Source organism: Erinaceus europaeus, unplaced genomic scaffold (assembly GCF_950295315.1).
Source record: "Erinaceus europaeus unplaced genomic scaffold, mEriEur2.1 scaffold_701, whole genome shotgun sequence".
NCBI lineage: Eukaryota > Metazoa > Chordata > Mammalia > Eulipotyphla > Erinaceidae > Erinaceus > Erinaceus europaeus.
The window spans coordinates 1-13,297 of record NW_026647874.1 but is presented as its reverse complement, the minus strand read 5'-3'; the positions used below and the strand labels follow the sequence as shown (position 1 = coordinate 13,297).

General features: G+C 61.4%; 1 protein-coding gene across 6 annotated transcripts in view; it reads left to right on the top strand.

Annotated features, from left to right (window-relative positions):
• Positions 1 to 11,006, top strand: part of CELF6 (CUGBP Elav-like family member 6) — a 30,351-nt gene extending 19,345 nt beyond the window's left edge. For 2 of the 6 annotated variants that reach the window (XM_060184476.1, XM_060184479.1), the window contains 9 exons: positions 6,064 to 6,192; positions 6,595 to 6,674; positions 6,786 to 6,932; positions 7,048 to 7,177; positions 8,113 to 8,253; positions 8,362 to 8,550; positions 8,673 to 8,816; positions 9,142 to 9,287; positions 9,901 to 11,006. In XM_060184476.1, coding sequence (XP_060040459.1) covers positions 6,064 to 6,192; positions 6,595 to 6,674; positions 6,786 to 6,932; positions 7,048 to 7,177; positions 8,113 to 8,253; positions 8,362 to 8,550; positions 8,673 to 8,816; positions 9,142 to 9,269 — 1,088 coding nt within the window. In that variant the 3' untranslated portion in view covers positions 9,270 to 9,287; positions 9,901 to 11,006. Of the gene's footprint in view, positions 1 to 6,063; positions 6,193 to 6,594; positions 6,675 to 6,785; positions 6,933 to 7,047; positions 7,178 to 8,112; positions 8,254 to 8,361; positions 8,606 to 8,672; positions 8,817 to 9,141; positions 9,288 to 9,900 lie in introns of those variants that run through there. The other 4 variants (XR_009548052.1, XM_060184477.1, XR_009548051.1 and 1 more) reach the window with 4 other exon arrangements.
• Positions 11,007 to 13,297: the final 2,291 nt, after the last annotated feature.

Here is a 13,297-nt window from a genome sequence, read left to right as displayed (position 1 = left end):
GCACTGTAATGTGAACACCAGGCGTGCCACCGCCTGGTCCCTGCGCCTCCGCCCTTGTGTGCCCGGTCAGGTCACTCGGCACCGTTGGGTCACCCATGCTGGGCCCCTCCTCCTTTGGCTGGTGGCCACAGAGTCTTGTGCCAGCTGGCGCACTGGCTGGCTCCCCCTTCTGCCTCTTGTGGCTGAGGAATGTGCGAGCCTGTCTCCAAGGCCCTGCTTGACCCTCTGCGGGACAGGAACCCAAGCGGCCTGGCGGCCAGAGGCTAATCCCCTCTGGGTCTCCTGCCAGCGCCCAGCCTGCTCTCCTGGGGGCTGCTCTCCTCAGGGCTGCTCTCCTCGGGGGCTGCTCTCCTGGGGGCTGCTCTCCTGGGGGCTGCTCTCCTGGGGGCTGCTCTCCTGGGGGCTGCTCTCCTGGGGGCTGCTCTCCTCAGGGCTGCTCTCCTGGAGGCTGCTCTCCTCAGGGCTGCTCTCCTGGGGGCTGCTCTCCTCAGGGGCTGCTCTCCTCGGGGGCTGCTCTCCTCAGGGCTGCTCTCCTGGGGGCTGCTCTCCTGGGGGCTACTCTCCTCGGGGGCTACTCTCCTCGGGGGCTGCTCTCCTCGGGGGCTGCTCTCCTCAGGGCTGCTCTCCTGGGGGCTGCTCTCCTGGGGGCTACTCTCCTCGGGGGCTGCTCTCCTGGGGGCTGCTCTCCTGGGGGCTACTCTCCTCGGGGGCTGCTCTCCTCGGGGGCTGCTCTCCTGGGTGCTGCTCTCCTCGGGGCTGCTCTCCTGGGGGCTGCTCTTCTCAGGGCTGCTCTCCTGGGTGCTGCTCTCCTCGGGGGCTGCTCTCCTGGGGGCTGCTCTCCTGGAGGCTGCTCTCCTCGGGGCTGCTCTCCTGGGTGCTGCTCTCCTCGGGGCTGCTCTCCTGGGGGCTGCTCTCCTCAGGGCTGCTCTCCTGGGGGCTGCTCTCCTCAGGGGCTGCTCTCCTCAGGGCTGCTCTCCTCGGGGCTGCTCTCCTCAGGGCTGCTCTCCTGGAGGCTGCTCTCCTCGGGGCTGCTTTCCTGGGTGCTGCTCTCCTCAGGGCTGCTCTCCTGGGGGCTGCTCTTCTCAGGGCTGCTCTCCTGGGTGCTGCTCTTGTCAGGGCTGCTCTCCTGGGGGCTGCTCTCCTGGGGGCTGCTCTCCTCGGGGCTGCTCTCCTCGGGGCTGCTCTCCTCGGGGGCTGCTCTCCTGGGGGCTGCTCTCCTCAGGGCTGCTCTCCTGGGGGGCTTCTCTCCTCAGGGGCTGCTCTCCTCAGGGGCTGCTCTTCTCGGGGTCTGCTCTCCTGGGGGGCTGCTCTCCTCAGGGCTGCTCTCCTCGGGGGCTGCTCTCCTCAGGGGCTACTCTCCTCGGGGGCTGCTCTCCTCAGGGGCTACTCTCCTCGGGGGCTGCTCTCCTCAGGGCCACCACTCTCCTCAGGGCTGCTCTCCTCAGGGCCGCCACTCTCCTCAGGGCTGCTCTCCTGGGGGCTGCTCTCCTTGGGGCTGCCCTCACTCACACGGCTGCACATTGGTTTCTGTGTGTCTTCTGTCCTCACTGCCGGCATTGTAGTGGTTCTGAGCTGACACCCTCTGGCTGGGCTTGGTGCAGCCCTTAGCCTGTGACCTGCCTGCCGCCACCAGACGCCTTCTTCAGAGGGGTGGCCACTTGTTCAGATGACTTGCTCTATTCAAGATCATTTTGCTGCCAAGTTAGAGGGACTCTTGATGTATTGTGGAGTTAACTCCTTATTTTCTCTCATTTCAGTAGTCTTTTCACTCTGAGCATGTTCTTCACTGGACATAATTTTTTAAAAAGATCTATTTTATTTAACAAGAGACACAGAGAGAGGAAAGAAAGAGAGAACCAGAGCATCACTCTGGTACATGTGGGACCAGGAATCAAACTTGGGACCTCCTGCTTGCCAGTCCAGAATTTTGTGTGTGTGTGTGTGTGTGTGTGTGTGTGTGTGTGTGTGTGTGTGTGTAAAACAAGAGAAATATGGAGAGAAATATACAGATAGAAAGACCAGAGCCCTGTTCAGCTCTGCTTTATGTTGGTGCTGGAGATTGAATTTAGGACTTTGGAGCCTCAGGCATGAAAGTTCTTTGCAGAACCACTGTGCTACCTCCCCGACCCAAATCCAGAATTCCGCTGCTGCACAGCCTCTCGGGCCACAATGCACAGAAATCACTTTTTCCTTTCTCAAACTGAGACTTCATGCCTGCATCATCCCACCACTTCCAGTGGACTCTTCTCATTGAATTTCAGAGAGAGACAGAGAGGGAGAGAGGAAGAGAGAAAAAGAGAGGGGAAAGAGAGAAGGACACCAGGAGTAGAGTCCGGCACTCAGCTCCAGGCCCTCAGTTTCCCTGTAGTCTGACAACCTGTCTACGCTTTCGCTGCCCGGGGTGTGTGTGTGTATGATTTTCAAAAAACAAGGCCAGGAAACTCTCTCCCATCCCCGCCATGTTTTCTTCTAACAGGTTTAAGTTTAAATTGAGGTCTTTGAACCAAGTTCAGTTCATTTTGTAAAGACTTTTAGATTATCTTTATTTCACGAGAGAGAACCAGAGTATCACTCAGGTACATGCAGTACTGGGGACTGAACTCTGGACCTCATGTTGCCAGCCCAAGCCCTCTGCCACCGCACCACCTGCCAGGCCACATTATCAGACACCGGGCATGGTGTAGGGTAGGGGTCCAACTTCATCCTTTTACATGCGGAAATCCAGACTGTTGCAGATACCTGGCTAGTATCTCCAGACTCTCCGTTCTACACGCCTGCCAGGCCACACTCCTGGCTGGTGTTGCTCTGCACAGAGTCCGACTGGGAAGGCCGAGGCCTCAGCTGTGCTCTTCCCGAGACTCCCGAGCCAGTCGGGTTCTCCTGAGAATGCATGTGAATCTCAGCACAGGGCTCTCGACAGGGCCTGCCCTAACTCCTGTGGCCACTCTTTAGGTTGGTGTCTCAATGCCCTCGACTTCCTTTTTTTAATCTTTTATTTATTTTTTATTGAATAGAGACAGATGAATTGAGAGGGGAGAGAGAGAATGACAGAGAGACACCTGCAGCCCTGCTTCACCACACGTGCAACCCCCCCCCACACACACACACACGCACGCACGCACACAGGCAGGGACTAGGAGCTTGAACCTGGTTCTCTGCACACTAAAATGTTAGCACTTAACCAAGTGTGTCACCACTACCCAGCCCCTATTCAGGACCCAGATTCCATCCCTAGCCCCACATGGAAGGTGCTGAGAGTGTGGGAGGAACTGTGGTGCTAAGCTTTCTCTCTCTCTCTGGCTGGAAAAGTAGCCAGAGGGGTGGACACACACATACACAAGGAGACTTGAGACTCAAACTGGTGACATTTGGATTACAGCTCAATGCCATTGACTTTTTTAAATATTTATTTATTCCCTCTTGTTGCCCTTGTTTTATTGTTGTTGGATAGGACAGAGAGAAATGCAGAGAGGAAGGGAAGACAGAAAGGGGGAGAAAGACAGACACCTGCAGACCTGCTTCACCGCTTGTGAAGCGACTCCCCTGCAGGTGGGGAGCCGGGGGCTCAATGTCTTCTTTTATAAGATTTATTTTTTCGGGAGCACAGTGGGTTAAGCGCACGTGGCACAAAGCACAAGGACCGGCGTAAGGATCCTGGTTTGAGCCCCCGGCTCCCCACCTGCAGGGGAGTCGCTACACAAGCGGTATAGCAGGTCTGCAGGTGTCTGTCTTTCTCTCCCCTCTCTGTCTTCCCTTTCTCTCTTGATTTCTCTCTGTCCTATCCAACAACAAAAACATCAATAACAGCAACAGTAACTACAACAATAAAACAAGGGCAATGAAAGGGAATAAATTAATATTTAAAAAGAAGAAAAAATTAAAATATATATTTATTATTTACTTTATTTTTTAAATAAATTTTATTCCCTTTTGTTGCCCTATTTGTTTTATTGTTGTTGTTACTGATGTCGTCATTGTTGGACAGGACAGAGAGAAATGGAGAGAGGAGGTGAAGACAGAGTGAGGGAGAGAAAGATAGACACTTGCAGACCTGCTTCACCGCCTGTGAAGTGACCCCCCTGCAGGTGGGGAGCAGGGCCTCGAACCCAGATTCTTTATTTATTTTATTTATTTATTCCTTTTTGTTGCCCTTGTTGTTTTATTGTTGTAGTTATTATTGTTGTTGTCGTTGTTGGATAGGACAGAGAGAAATGGAGAGAGGAGGGGAAGACAGAGAGGAGGAGAGAGAAAGATAGACACCTGCAGACCTGCTTCACCGCCCGTGAAGCGACTCCCCTGCAGGTGGGGAGCCGGGGTTCGAACCGGGATCCTTATGCCAGTCCTTGAGCTTTGCGCCACCTGCGCTTAACCCGCTGCGCTACAGCCCGACTCCCTCGAACCCAGATTCTTATGATGGTCCTTGCACTCTGAGCCACCTGCACTTAACCCGCTGCGCTACCGCCTGACTCCCTACTTTATTTTTTTAAAGAGTTTATTCATTCATGAGAAAAGAGAGAGAGAAAGAACCAGACATCACTCTGGTACATGTGCTGCTGGGGATTGAACTCACAACCTCGTGGTTGAGAGTCCAATGCTTTACCCGCTGTGCCACCTCCCGGACCACTTATTTTTTAAAAAAATCTTTTATTTATTACTGGATAGAGACAGAGAGAAATCGAGAGTGGAGAGGGAGATAGAGAGGGAGAGAGACAGAGAGACACCTGCAGCCCTGCTCCACCACTCACGAAGCTTCCCCCTGTAGGTGGGGACCAGGGGCTTGAACCCGGGTCTTTGTGTGCTGTGATGCGTGCGCTCAGTCAGGTGCGCCACCACCCAGCCCTGGTGCCGTTGTCTGTCAATTTGCAGTTTCCAGCCTTCGTGTCCTCTTGCACAGTCTCACAGCTGACGCCCGGCGTCTGGCCTCAGCAGGACTCGCTGCTTCGTGCTCTGACCTTTCCACTGCTTCCACGCGTGGGACTCCCCGTCCCCCACTTCCCGCCCGCCTCTGCGAGTGCAGAGAAACACTCGCGATTTCCTTTGGCTGGTTTTCTGACTCTGCATCGCTGCTGGGTTTGCTTCTTCTTCTAAGATGCGTGCGTGCGTGCGTGCGTGCCTGTGTGCCTGCGCGTGGAAGCCTTCCTGCTGCAGGAGCTGTCTGGGCGGCCGCCAGCCCTGGTCCCTTCTTCACTCACGCTCAGCTCAGTTGTCTTGGCTTCTGACGCTGCCCCTGTCGCCAGGCCACTAGGGGAAAGCCGCTCTGCTTGCCAGAGCCATGGGGCAGGCACGAGGGGTGGCAGGTGGGCCCGTCTAATCAGAGGCCTGGCCTCTGCCTCCAGGGCTCCTCTCCTGAACAAGTGGGGTACCTTCTTTGAGCAGGGCGGAGCCGGCAGCTCTGGCTGTCGTGATGCTGGGCCTGGTGGGCCGAGGGTTCCAGGCAACCGATGGGCTGCAGCCATGTCCGCTGTGGCGTGCCGTGCCAGGGCCCTGTGTCTCACCCAAAGTGTCTGGACTCCCCCTTCCTTCTCCTGGGGGAGCCTGAGAGCCACCGCCCGCCCCCACGCTCCCGGCTTCCCAGGGCCCACCCTCGCTCACGCCATGCACAGCCTACTCTAACAGAACCCTCTTCTTGCCAACGGGAGAGTCTGCCTGAGGGAATGTGCCATGTGGGTCACCAGCTCAGGGACCTGCCATGCAAGGCCTGTGCTCTGACGCCGAGCTGTCTCCGCAGCCAGGGCGCTCAGGAATGAGCAGCAAGGGCCGGTGACTGCAGCCGCTGCTGTGAGGCTGGTCACTAAAGGCCTCCTGGCAAGCTCCAGCCTGACTAGGACAGCACTCCCAAACGGGGGTCAGGGCCTCAGGGGGCCAGGGGCCGGGGGCAGAGCAATGGTGCGGCACCCCACTCCCATCGGCTGGCTGAGCTCTCCCGGCTCTCCGGCACCCCAGTTCTGCCTGTGGGACCCAGGCTGAGCCGCGGCTGGCCTGTGGGGCGCCCCAGCCCCCCCACCTCCACCACCCTGGGGTGCGACCCTCGGGGACACCCCCTGACGGCGGCCTTGTCGGCAGAGGACCGGAAGCTGTTCGTGGGCATGCTGGGTAAGCAGCAGGTGGAGGAGGATGTGAGGCGTCTGTTCCAGCCCTTCGGCCACATCGAGGAATGCACCGTGCTGCGTAGCCCCGACGGCGCCAGCAAAGGTGACGCCAACCCCCTGGGGACCCGACTCTGGGGACCCCAACTCTGGGGATAAGCACACTGGGGACCTGACTCTGGGGATAAGCCCACTGGGGACCTGACTCTGGGGACCCGACTTTGGGGATAAGCACACTGGGGACCTGACTCTGGGGACCCGACTCTGTGGATAAGGCCACTGGGGATCCGATTCTGGGGTCAGGACCCCTGGGCCTTGTGTCTCCCTGGGGGAGAGGCTGTGGGGACCCACTCCCTGGGGACCTGACCCTCGCGGATCTCTCAAGCCTTCCTGCAGACCAGCTCTCTGGGGACCGACTCCTTGGGGCCTTGTGTGACCCTGGGGACGGGCTCTCTGGCGCCCTGGTCCTGACGACCCCTCCGCACGCCCCTGCCCCACCACCCCTTAGGTTGTGCCTTCGTGAAGTTCGGGAGCCAGGGCGAGGCTCAGGCGGCCATCCAGGCTCTGCACGGCAGCCGCACCATGGCGGTGAGGACAGGGCGGAGGGCGGAGGGCGGGTAGGGGGCTGCGTGGCTCCGCGGACCGACCTCCACCCTCCACCCTCCACCCTCCACCCTCCACCCTCCACGGTCTCCCCAGGGCGCCTCGTCCAGCCTGGTGGTCAAGCTGGCCGACACCGACCGCGAGCGGGCGCTGCGTCGGATGCAGCAGATGGCCGGGCAGCTGGGTGCCTTCCCCGCCACCGCCACGCTGCCGCTCGGGGCCTGCGGGGCCTACACCACGGCGGTGCGTGCGGGTGCGGGTGCAGGCCGGGTCCCTGGGGCGGAGGTCCGGGACAGGGAGTGGGGCGGAGGCCTGGGGGTCCGCCCCGGGTCGCCGACCTGCCCCCCGCCCTCCCCAGATTCTGCAGCACCAGGCGGCCTTGCTGGCGGCGGCACAGGGCCCGGGGCTCGGCCCGGTCGCGGCGGTGGCCGCACAGATGCAGCACGTGGCGGCCTTCAGCTTGGTGGCGGCGCCGCTGCTGCCCGCAGGTGGGGGGTGGGAGCGTGGGGGCGGGGCAGGGGTGGAGCCTGGGGACACAGGGTGGGGCCTGGGGACACAGGGTGGGGCCTGGGGACACAGGGTGGGGCCTGGGGCGGGGCAAGGGGTGGAGCCTGGGGGCGGGGCAGGGGTGGACCCTGGGGACACAGGGTGGGACGGGGGCGGGGCACAGGGTGGGGTTGGGGAGGCGGGGCACTGAGTGGGGGCGGGGCACGGGGTGGGGCCTGGGGCGGGGCACGGGGTGGAGCCTGGGGCGGGGCACGGGGTGGGGCCTGGGGCGGGGCAGGGGTGGAGCCTGGGGCGGGGCACGGGGTGGGGCCTGGGGCGGGGCACGGGGTGGAGTCTGGGGCGGGGCACGGGGTGGGGCCTGGGGCGGGGCACGGGGTGGGGCCTGGGGGCGGGGCACGGAGTGGGGGCTGGGGCGGGGCACGGGGTGGGGCCTGGGGCGGGGCACGGGGTGGGGCCTGGGGCGGGGAAGGGGTGGGGCCTGGGGGCGGGGCACGGGATGGGGCCTGGGGCGGGGCACGGGGTGGGGCCTGGGGGCGGGGCACGGGGTGGGGCCTGGGGGCGGGGCACAAGGTGTGCCTAGGGGCGGGGCACGGGGTGGGGCCTGGGGGCGGGGCACGGGGTGGGGCCTGGGGGCGGGGCACAAGGTGTGCCTAGGGGCGGGGCACGGGGTGGGGCCTGGGGGCGGGGTACGGGGTGGGGCCTGGGGGCGGGGCACAAGGTGTGCCTAGGGGCGGGGCACGGGGTGGGGCCTGGGGGCGGGGCTCAGGGTGGGGCCTGGGGTCGGGGCACGGGGGGCCTGGGGGCGGGGCTCAGGGTGAGTCCTGGGGGCGGGGTACATGGTGGGGCCTGGGGCGGGGGACTGGGCGGCAGGGCTGCGGTGTCTGACCCCAGTTTCTTCGCCCCCCCCCCCCAGCAGCCGGCTCCCCCGGAGGCCCGGGCGCGCTCCCCGGCCTGCAGACGCCCCTCGGGGTCAATGGATTCGGCCCCCTGACCCCCCAGAGCAACGGGCAGCCAGGCTCGGACACGCTCTACAGCAACGGGCTGTCCCCTTACCCAGGTGCCCCCCATCCTCCTCCTCCCACCTCCTCGCTGGGTCCAGGCCCGCCTGCCCCGGCCCCCTCCCTCTCACGGGGCCCGCCATCACCGAGGCCCCCTCTGTCCGCAGCCCAGACCCCCAGCGTGGCCGACCCCCTGCCGCAGGCCTTTGCAGGAACCACTCAGCACTACACAGGTTTGGGGGGGGCGCAGAGACCATTGGGGAGCTCTGTCCGGGTGCCGGGAGTCTGTCCGAGATGGCCTGGCAGCCAGCGGCAATCTCTCCGCAGCCTACCCGTCGGCCTTCGCGCCCTCGCCGGTGAGCACCGCCTTCGCCCAGCAGCCCTCCGGCCTGCCCCAGCAGCAGCGAGAAGGTGAGGCTGGGCGGGAGGGGCCGTGGCCGCAGTCGGCCCCCCTGACCTGCCCGCCCTGTCCCCGCAGGCCCCGAAGGCTGTAACCTCTTCATCTATCACCTGCCTCAGGAGTTTGGCGACGCCGAGCTCGTCCAGACCTTCCTGCCCTTTGGAGCCGTGGTCTCTGCCAAAGTCTTTGTGGACCGAGCTACCAACCAGAGCAAGTGTTTCGGTGAGCCCCGGCCCTGTACCCACCAGCCAGAGACCCCCCCCACCACACACACACACACACACACACACACACACACACACACAGCCGTGCTGCCGTAGCAGAAGCCAGCTTGGTGGCCGGCGGGTCTGAACTCCCCGCCCCGAGCTGCAGTTGAGGCCCCAGCGAGGAAGGGTGGCTGCAGGAGACCCCGCACTGCCTGGGAAAGGCCACGCGCTTGAACCCTGCCTGTCCCGCCAGGAATGCAGGCCAAGTGCCGCGGGGGACCGGGTGGGACGGGAGTCCGGGGACCCCTCAGAGCGCCCAGCTGCCCCTGCCCGCCCCCCAGGGTTCGTTAGCTTTGACAACCCAGCCAGTGCCCAGACTGCCATCCAGGCCATGAACGGCTTCCAGATCGGCATGAAGAGGCTCAAGGTGCAGCTGAAGCGGCCCAAGGACGCCAGCCGGCCCTACTGAGCCCGCCCAGCTGCAGGGGTGAGGCCCGGGGCAGGGTTGGGGGAGGAGGCCCGTTCAGCTCCCAGCAGGCTTTGGGTGGTAGAGGCAGCCCGGCCTTAGGGAGAGACTAAGAAGGGGAGACAGAGACAGAGAGAAGGAGAGAGAGGGAGAGACAGCGGAGCTGCTGCCGGCGCTCTGGCCAGGAGCTGCAGGACTGAGGCCAAGAAGGAGCAGGGGGTGTAGCCAGTGACCTGGGTGCAAGAAGAGACGCAGATGAGCAGGAGCCAGGCCCCGGGGGAGAGGGTCTGGGAGCAGGGGACGTGCCCCTGAGAACCCACCCCCCACCTGGAGAGGTCTCCTGCATTAGCAGTTCCAGTGGAGCCAAAAGATGGCTCGCTGGGGAGGTCTCCTGCCTTGCCTGATGCCACAGAGAGGGTGCCATGCTGCCAGAGGTAGTGTGCCCGGCCTTACAGAGCAGTGAAATCCTGGGCATACGTGCCCAGGTTCCACAAAAGCATCCGCTGGTCCCATCGCCCCTGCTTCCCCTGAGCTGCCCCCACACTCCAGTGGGGGTGGGGCCAGGGTGGACCCCGGGACCACCTTCCTGACCTGGCCCTGTGCCTCCCCCGACCACCCGGCCACCCGACCCCAGAGCTGCAGGTGGGGAGGAGCGGACGGAGCACAGACATGCCGAAGCGCCTTCACAGAGCGGCCGTGCGGATGAGGCCTCGGACCCGAGCCTGACTCCTGGGCTCGGCCCTTGAAGGATTGTTTCCCGCCGGCGGGCCTGAGTGGCCGTGACACAGAGGAGTGGCCGTGGGCCCGGGGGGGACCAGCAGAGGGCCTGGGGTTCTGGGAGAGTCCACAGGGAAAAAGCCCCGGCTTCCTTCCTTCAAAACCATATCATTCCTTAGCGTTTAGGGACCAAAGGACTATCGCTTCTTTTTTTTTTAAAGAATATATATCTATATATCTATATAAATGAAAACAAAACAAAAGACAAAAAAAAAAGAAAAAAGAAAGAAAAACACACAAGAGAAACAGAACAGACTCAAGCTGCCTTCACATCCCCCAGGAAACAGGGTGACACCTTGAACTTGAAGCCTGACGGGCCCAGGAGGCTGTAGAAAGGCCTCTCGTGTCCCCTCCTGGGCCCTGCCATCACAGTTACTGAGAGACTCGGGCTGAGGCCCAGAGGCGGGTGGGGAGAGAAGGGGTGCGGGAGCAGCGACCCCACAAGCTCAGAGGAACCCCGAGGCCCAGGAAGGACTGCAGGCTGCCCCAGCCGTCGCCACCCTGGAAGCCCCTGGCCAGCAGGAGGCCCATCTTTGCCCTGCCAGCCTTATCCCTGGGCCCTGAGGCTCCCAGGGAGCCATCCAGCCCCTCCAGACACCCCTGTCCCCCTGCCCACAAACCCGCCCCTGTGTCCCCCATCCGCTCGTCCAAGTCTGCCCAGCCGTGACGGCGTTGTGGGGTGCCCGCACAGGACTGTGCCCACAGACCCGGGGGCCACTCCTGTACATACTGCCATTGAAACGGGGGTCCCCCTCAGCCGTAGAAGCTCAGTTAGAGCGCCCACCCCCCGGAGCCGGGAGGGCAGTCAGTGTTTTGCCAAAAGCTGTCTTGATCACCCCTGTCCTATGCAAGCGTGTGTTCCCGGGCGGGGAGCGTGCCCGAGCCCCAGTGCGTGTGTCATGTGTCCGTCCTTGTCCGTCCCTGTGTCCAGTGAGTGCCGTATAAAACTGATCCGTGGTGGTGCTTCCTGCCTGTTGCTGTGACTCTGCGTGGGCCCTGTCCTGGAGGGCGGACAGTGGTGGGTGGGTTGAGGCTGGGCTGGGGTGGGGGGAGGCGGTCTGAGAGCACAGCCCACAGCACAGGGCGAGAGGTGGGCATGCCTCCCAGACAGGATCCAAGAAAACTCGGTGTGTGTGAGCCCTTTGTGGCGGATGGCAGGAGTGGGGTGGGCTGCCTTGAACCCCCGGGGAGGCTCCCTGGGCAGGGACCCTCAGGGAGACAAGCTCCAGGTTTAACAGCCCAGGGTGCAGGGTGTGCCCGCTGGTAAGAAAGAGAGGGTGGTCAGAGTGAGGCTTCCCCAAGGGTGCAAGGTGACTGAGGAGGAGTTGTGGCATGTGGGCTAAGTCACAAGTGAAGCATTGGGGGGGGCGGCAGAGGATGAGTCCTAAGCCCCTCAGGCAGGACAGCTCAGTGTCCCACTGTCTCCTTTTGAGAGGGAGAGGAAGGCACTCTTGCTGTTGGAGCACCCATGAGATGCCAGGGTGCCAACCCAGGGCCTCCAAGCAGAATAAGACATGAACCCGGGGAGTCGGGCGGTAGCACAGCGGGTTAAGTGCACATGGCATGAAGCGCAAGGACCGGCACAAGGATCCCAGTTCGAGCCCCCGGCTCCCCAGCTGCAGGGGATTCGCTTCCCAGGCGGTGAAGCAGGTCTGCAGGTGTCTGTCTGTCTCTCCCCCTCTCTGTCTTCCCCTCCTCTCTCCATTTCTCTCTGTCCTAGCCAACAAGGATGACATCAATAACAGCAACAATAAAAAAACAACAAGGGCAACAAAAGGGAAAATAAATATTTAAAAAATTAAAAAAGACATGGACCCATGGAGCTGCCTCCCAGCCCCCTTGAAACCATTTTTGGCGCCCAGAAATAGTAATGATGGTAAGGGTAGGCTCTGTGCTCAGCACAGCAGGCAGTCATCTCCAGACAACCCCTTCCCTGGCACACCCGCACTTCAAGGGCATTGCTTCAGGATTAGGAACCCAAAGATCCCAGTGAGCAAGACTGTCACAGCCGGGGGCACACGCTCTGCCCTGGGCTGAGGCTGGCCGGCTGCCCTCTGTGCGGGGCAGCAAACGAGAAAGGGTTTCAAATAAAACAAAACTTTCTTCTTTTCCTTCACTTACCCATCCATTTGTCCAGCTCTGCTTATTGGTGGTGAGGTCTCTTGTGTCAAGGTCTGTGTTCCACTGTGGGCTACTTTCCCAGCAGGTATGAGATTCTTAAGACTGGTATACAGAAAAGAGAGACAGGAAGAGGAGCAGAGACCCTCTGTGGCTCACGGGGCCTAGAATACGCACCTTGTCCTTGCTTTTTGTGCAGGGTTACTTAGTAATGAGAGAACCAGAGCATCACTCCAGCAGATCAAACTCGGGGTCTCGCAGCGCCACCTGCTGGGCTGCCCGTCGTCTGTCCACGCAAGTTTGTTGATTCCCTGAAGGCTAGCTCCCCAAAGACTTGCATGGTGGCACAAGAGGGTGAGCCACATGGGCGTGTGTGCGGGGAGAGGCAGGCACCCATATCCTTATAGGTACCATAAAGGAGACCGGAACACGGCTAATCCAGTAGGAAGTGGCTTGACCCAGCTCGCTGGTAGATGAAGTCTTTCTTCCGGCCTGGCTGGATCTGGGGGTTCAAGTGACACTGTCCCCAACTCCACCCCGACGCCTCCTCTGTGCTGGCCTCACCGCTCCCAGTGCTGGGAGACTCCAGGCAGAGTGGACGTGCTCACATCCAGGCCGAGACAGTGGGGCTCCAGAATGACGGCTGTTCGGGGCTGGGAGGTGGTGCATTTGTCGTTGGCTAAGCACACAGACCCAGATTCAAGCCCCTGGTCCCCACCTGCAGGGAGAAAGCGTTGTGAGTGGTTAAGAAGGCCTGCCTGCGTGTGTCTTTCTGCCTCTCTCCCTCTCTACCACCCCCTCCCTCTCAGTGTCTAGCTGTCTCTGTCCAGTAAATAAATAAAGATAATTTTTGAAAAAGACATCTGCAGGTTGGGGAGACAGCATAATGGTTATGCAAAAGTCTTTCATGCCTGAGGCTTCAAGTTTCCAGGTTCAATCCCGAGACTATGATCAGCCAGAGCTGAGCAGTGCTCTGGCCTAAAAATAAATAAATAAATAACATCTGCTCGTGGTCCAAGAGGCAGCGCAGTGGATAAGGTATTGGACTCTCCAGCATGAGGTCCCAAGTTCAATTCCTAGTAGCACATGTACCAGAGTGATGTCTGGTTCTTTCTCTCTCTCTTCCTATCTTTCTC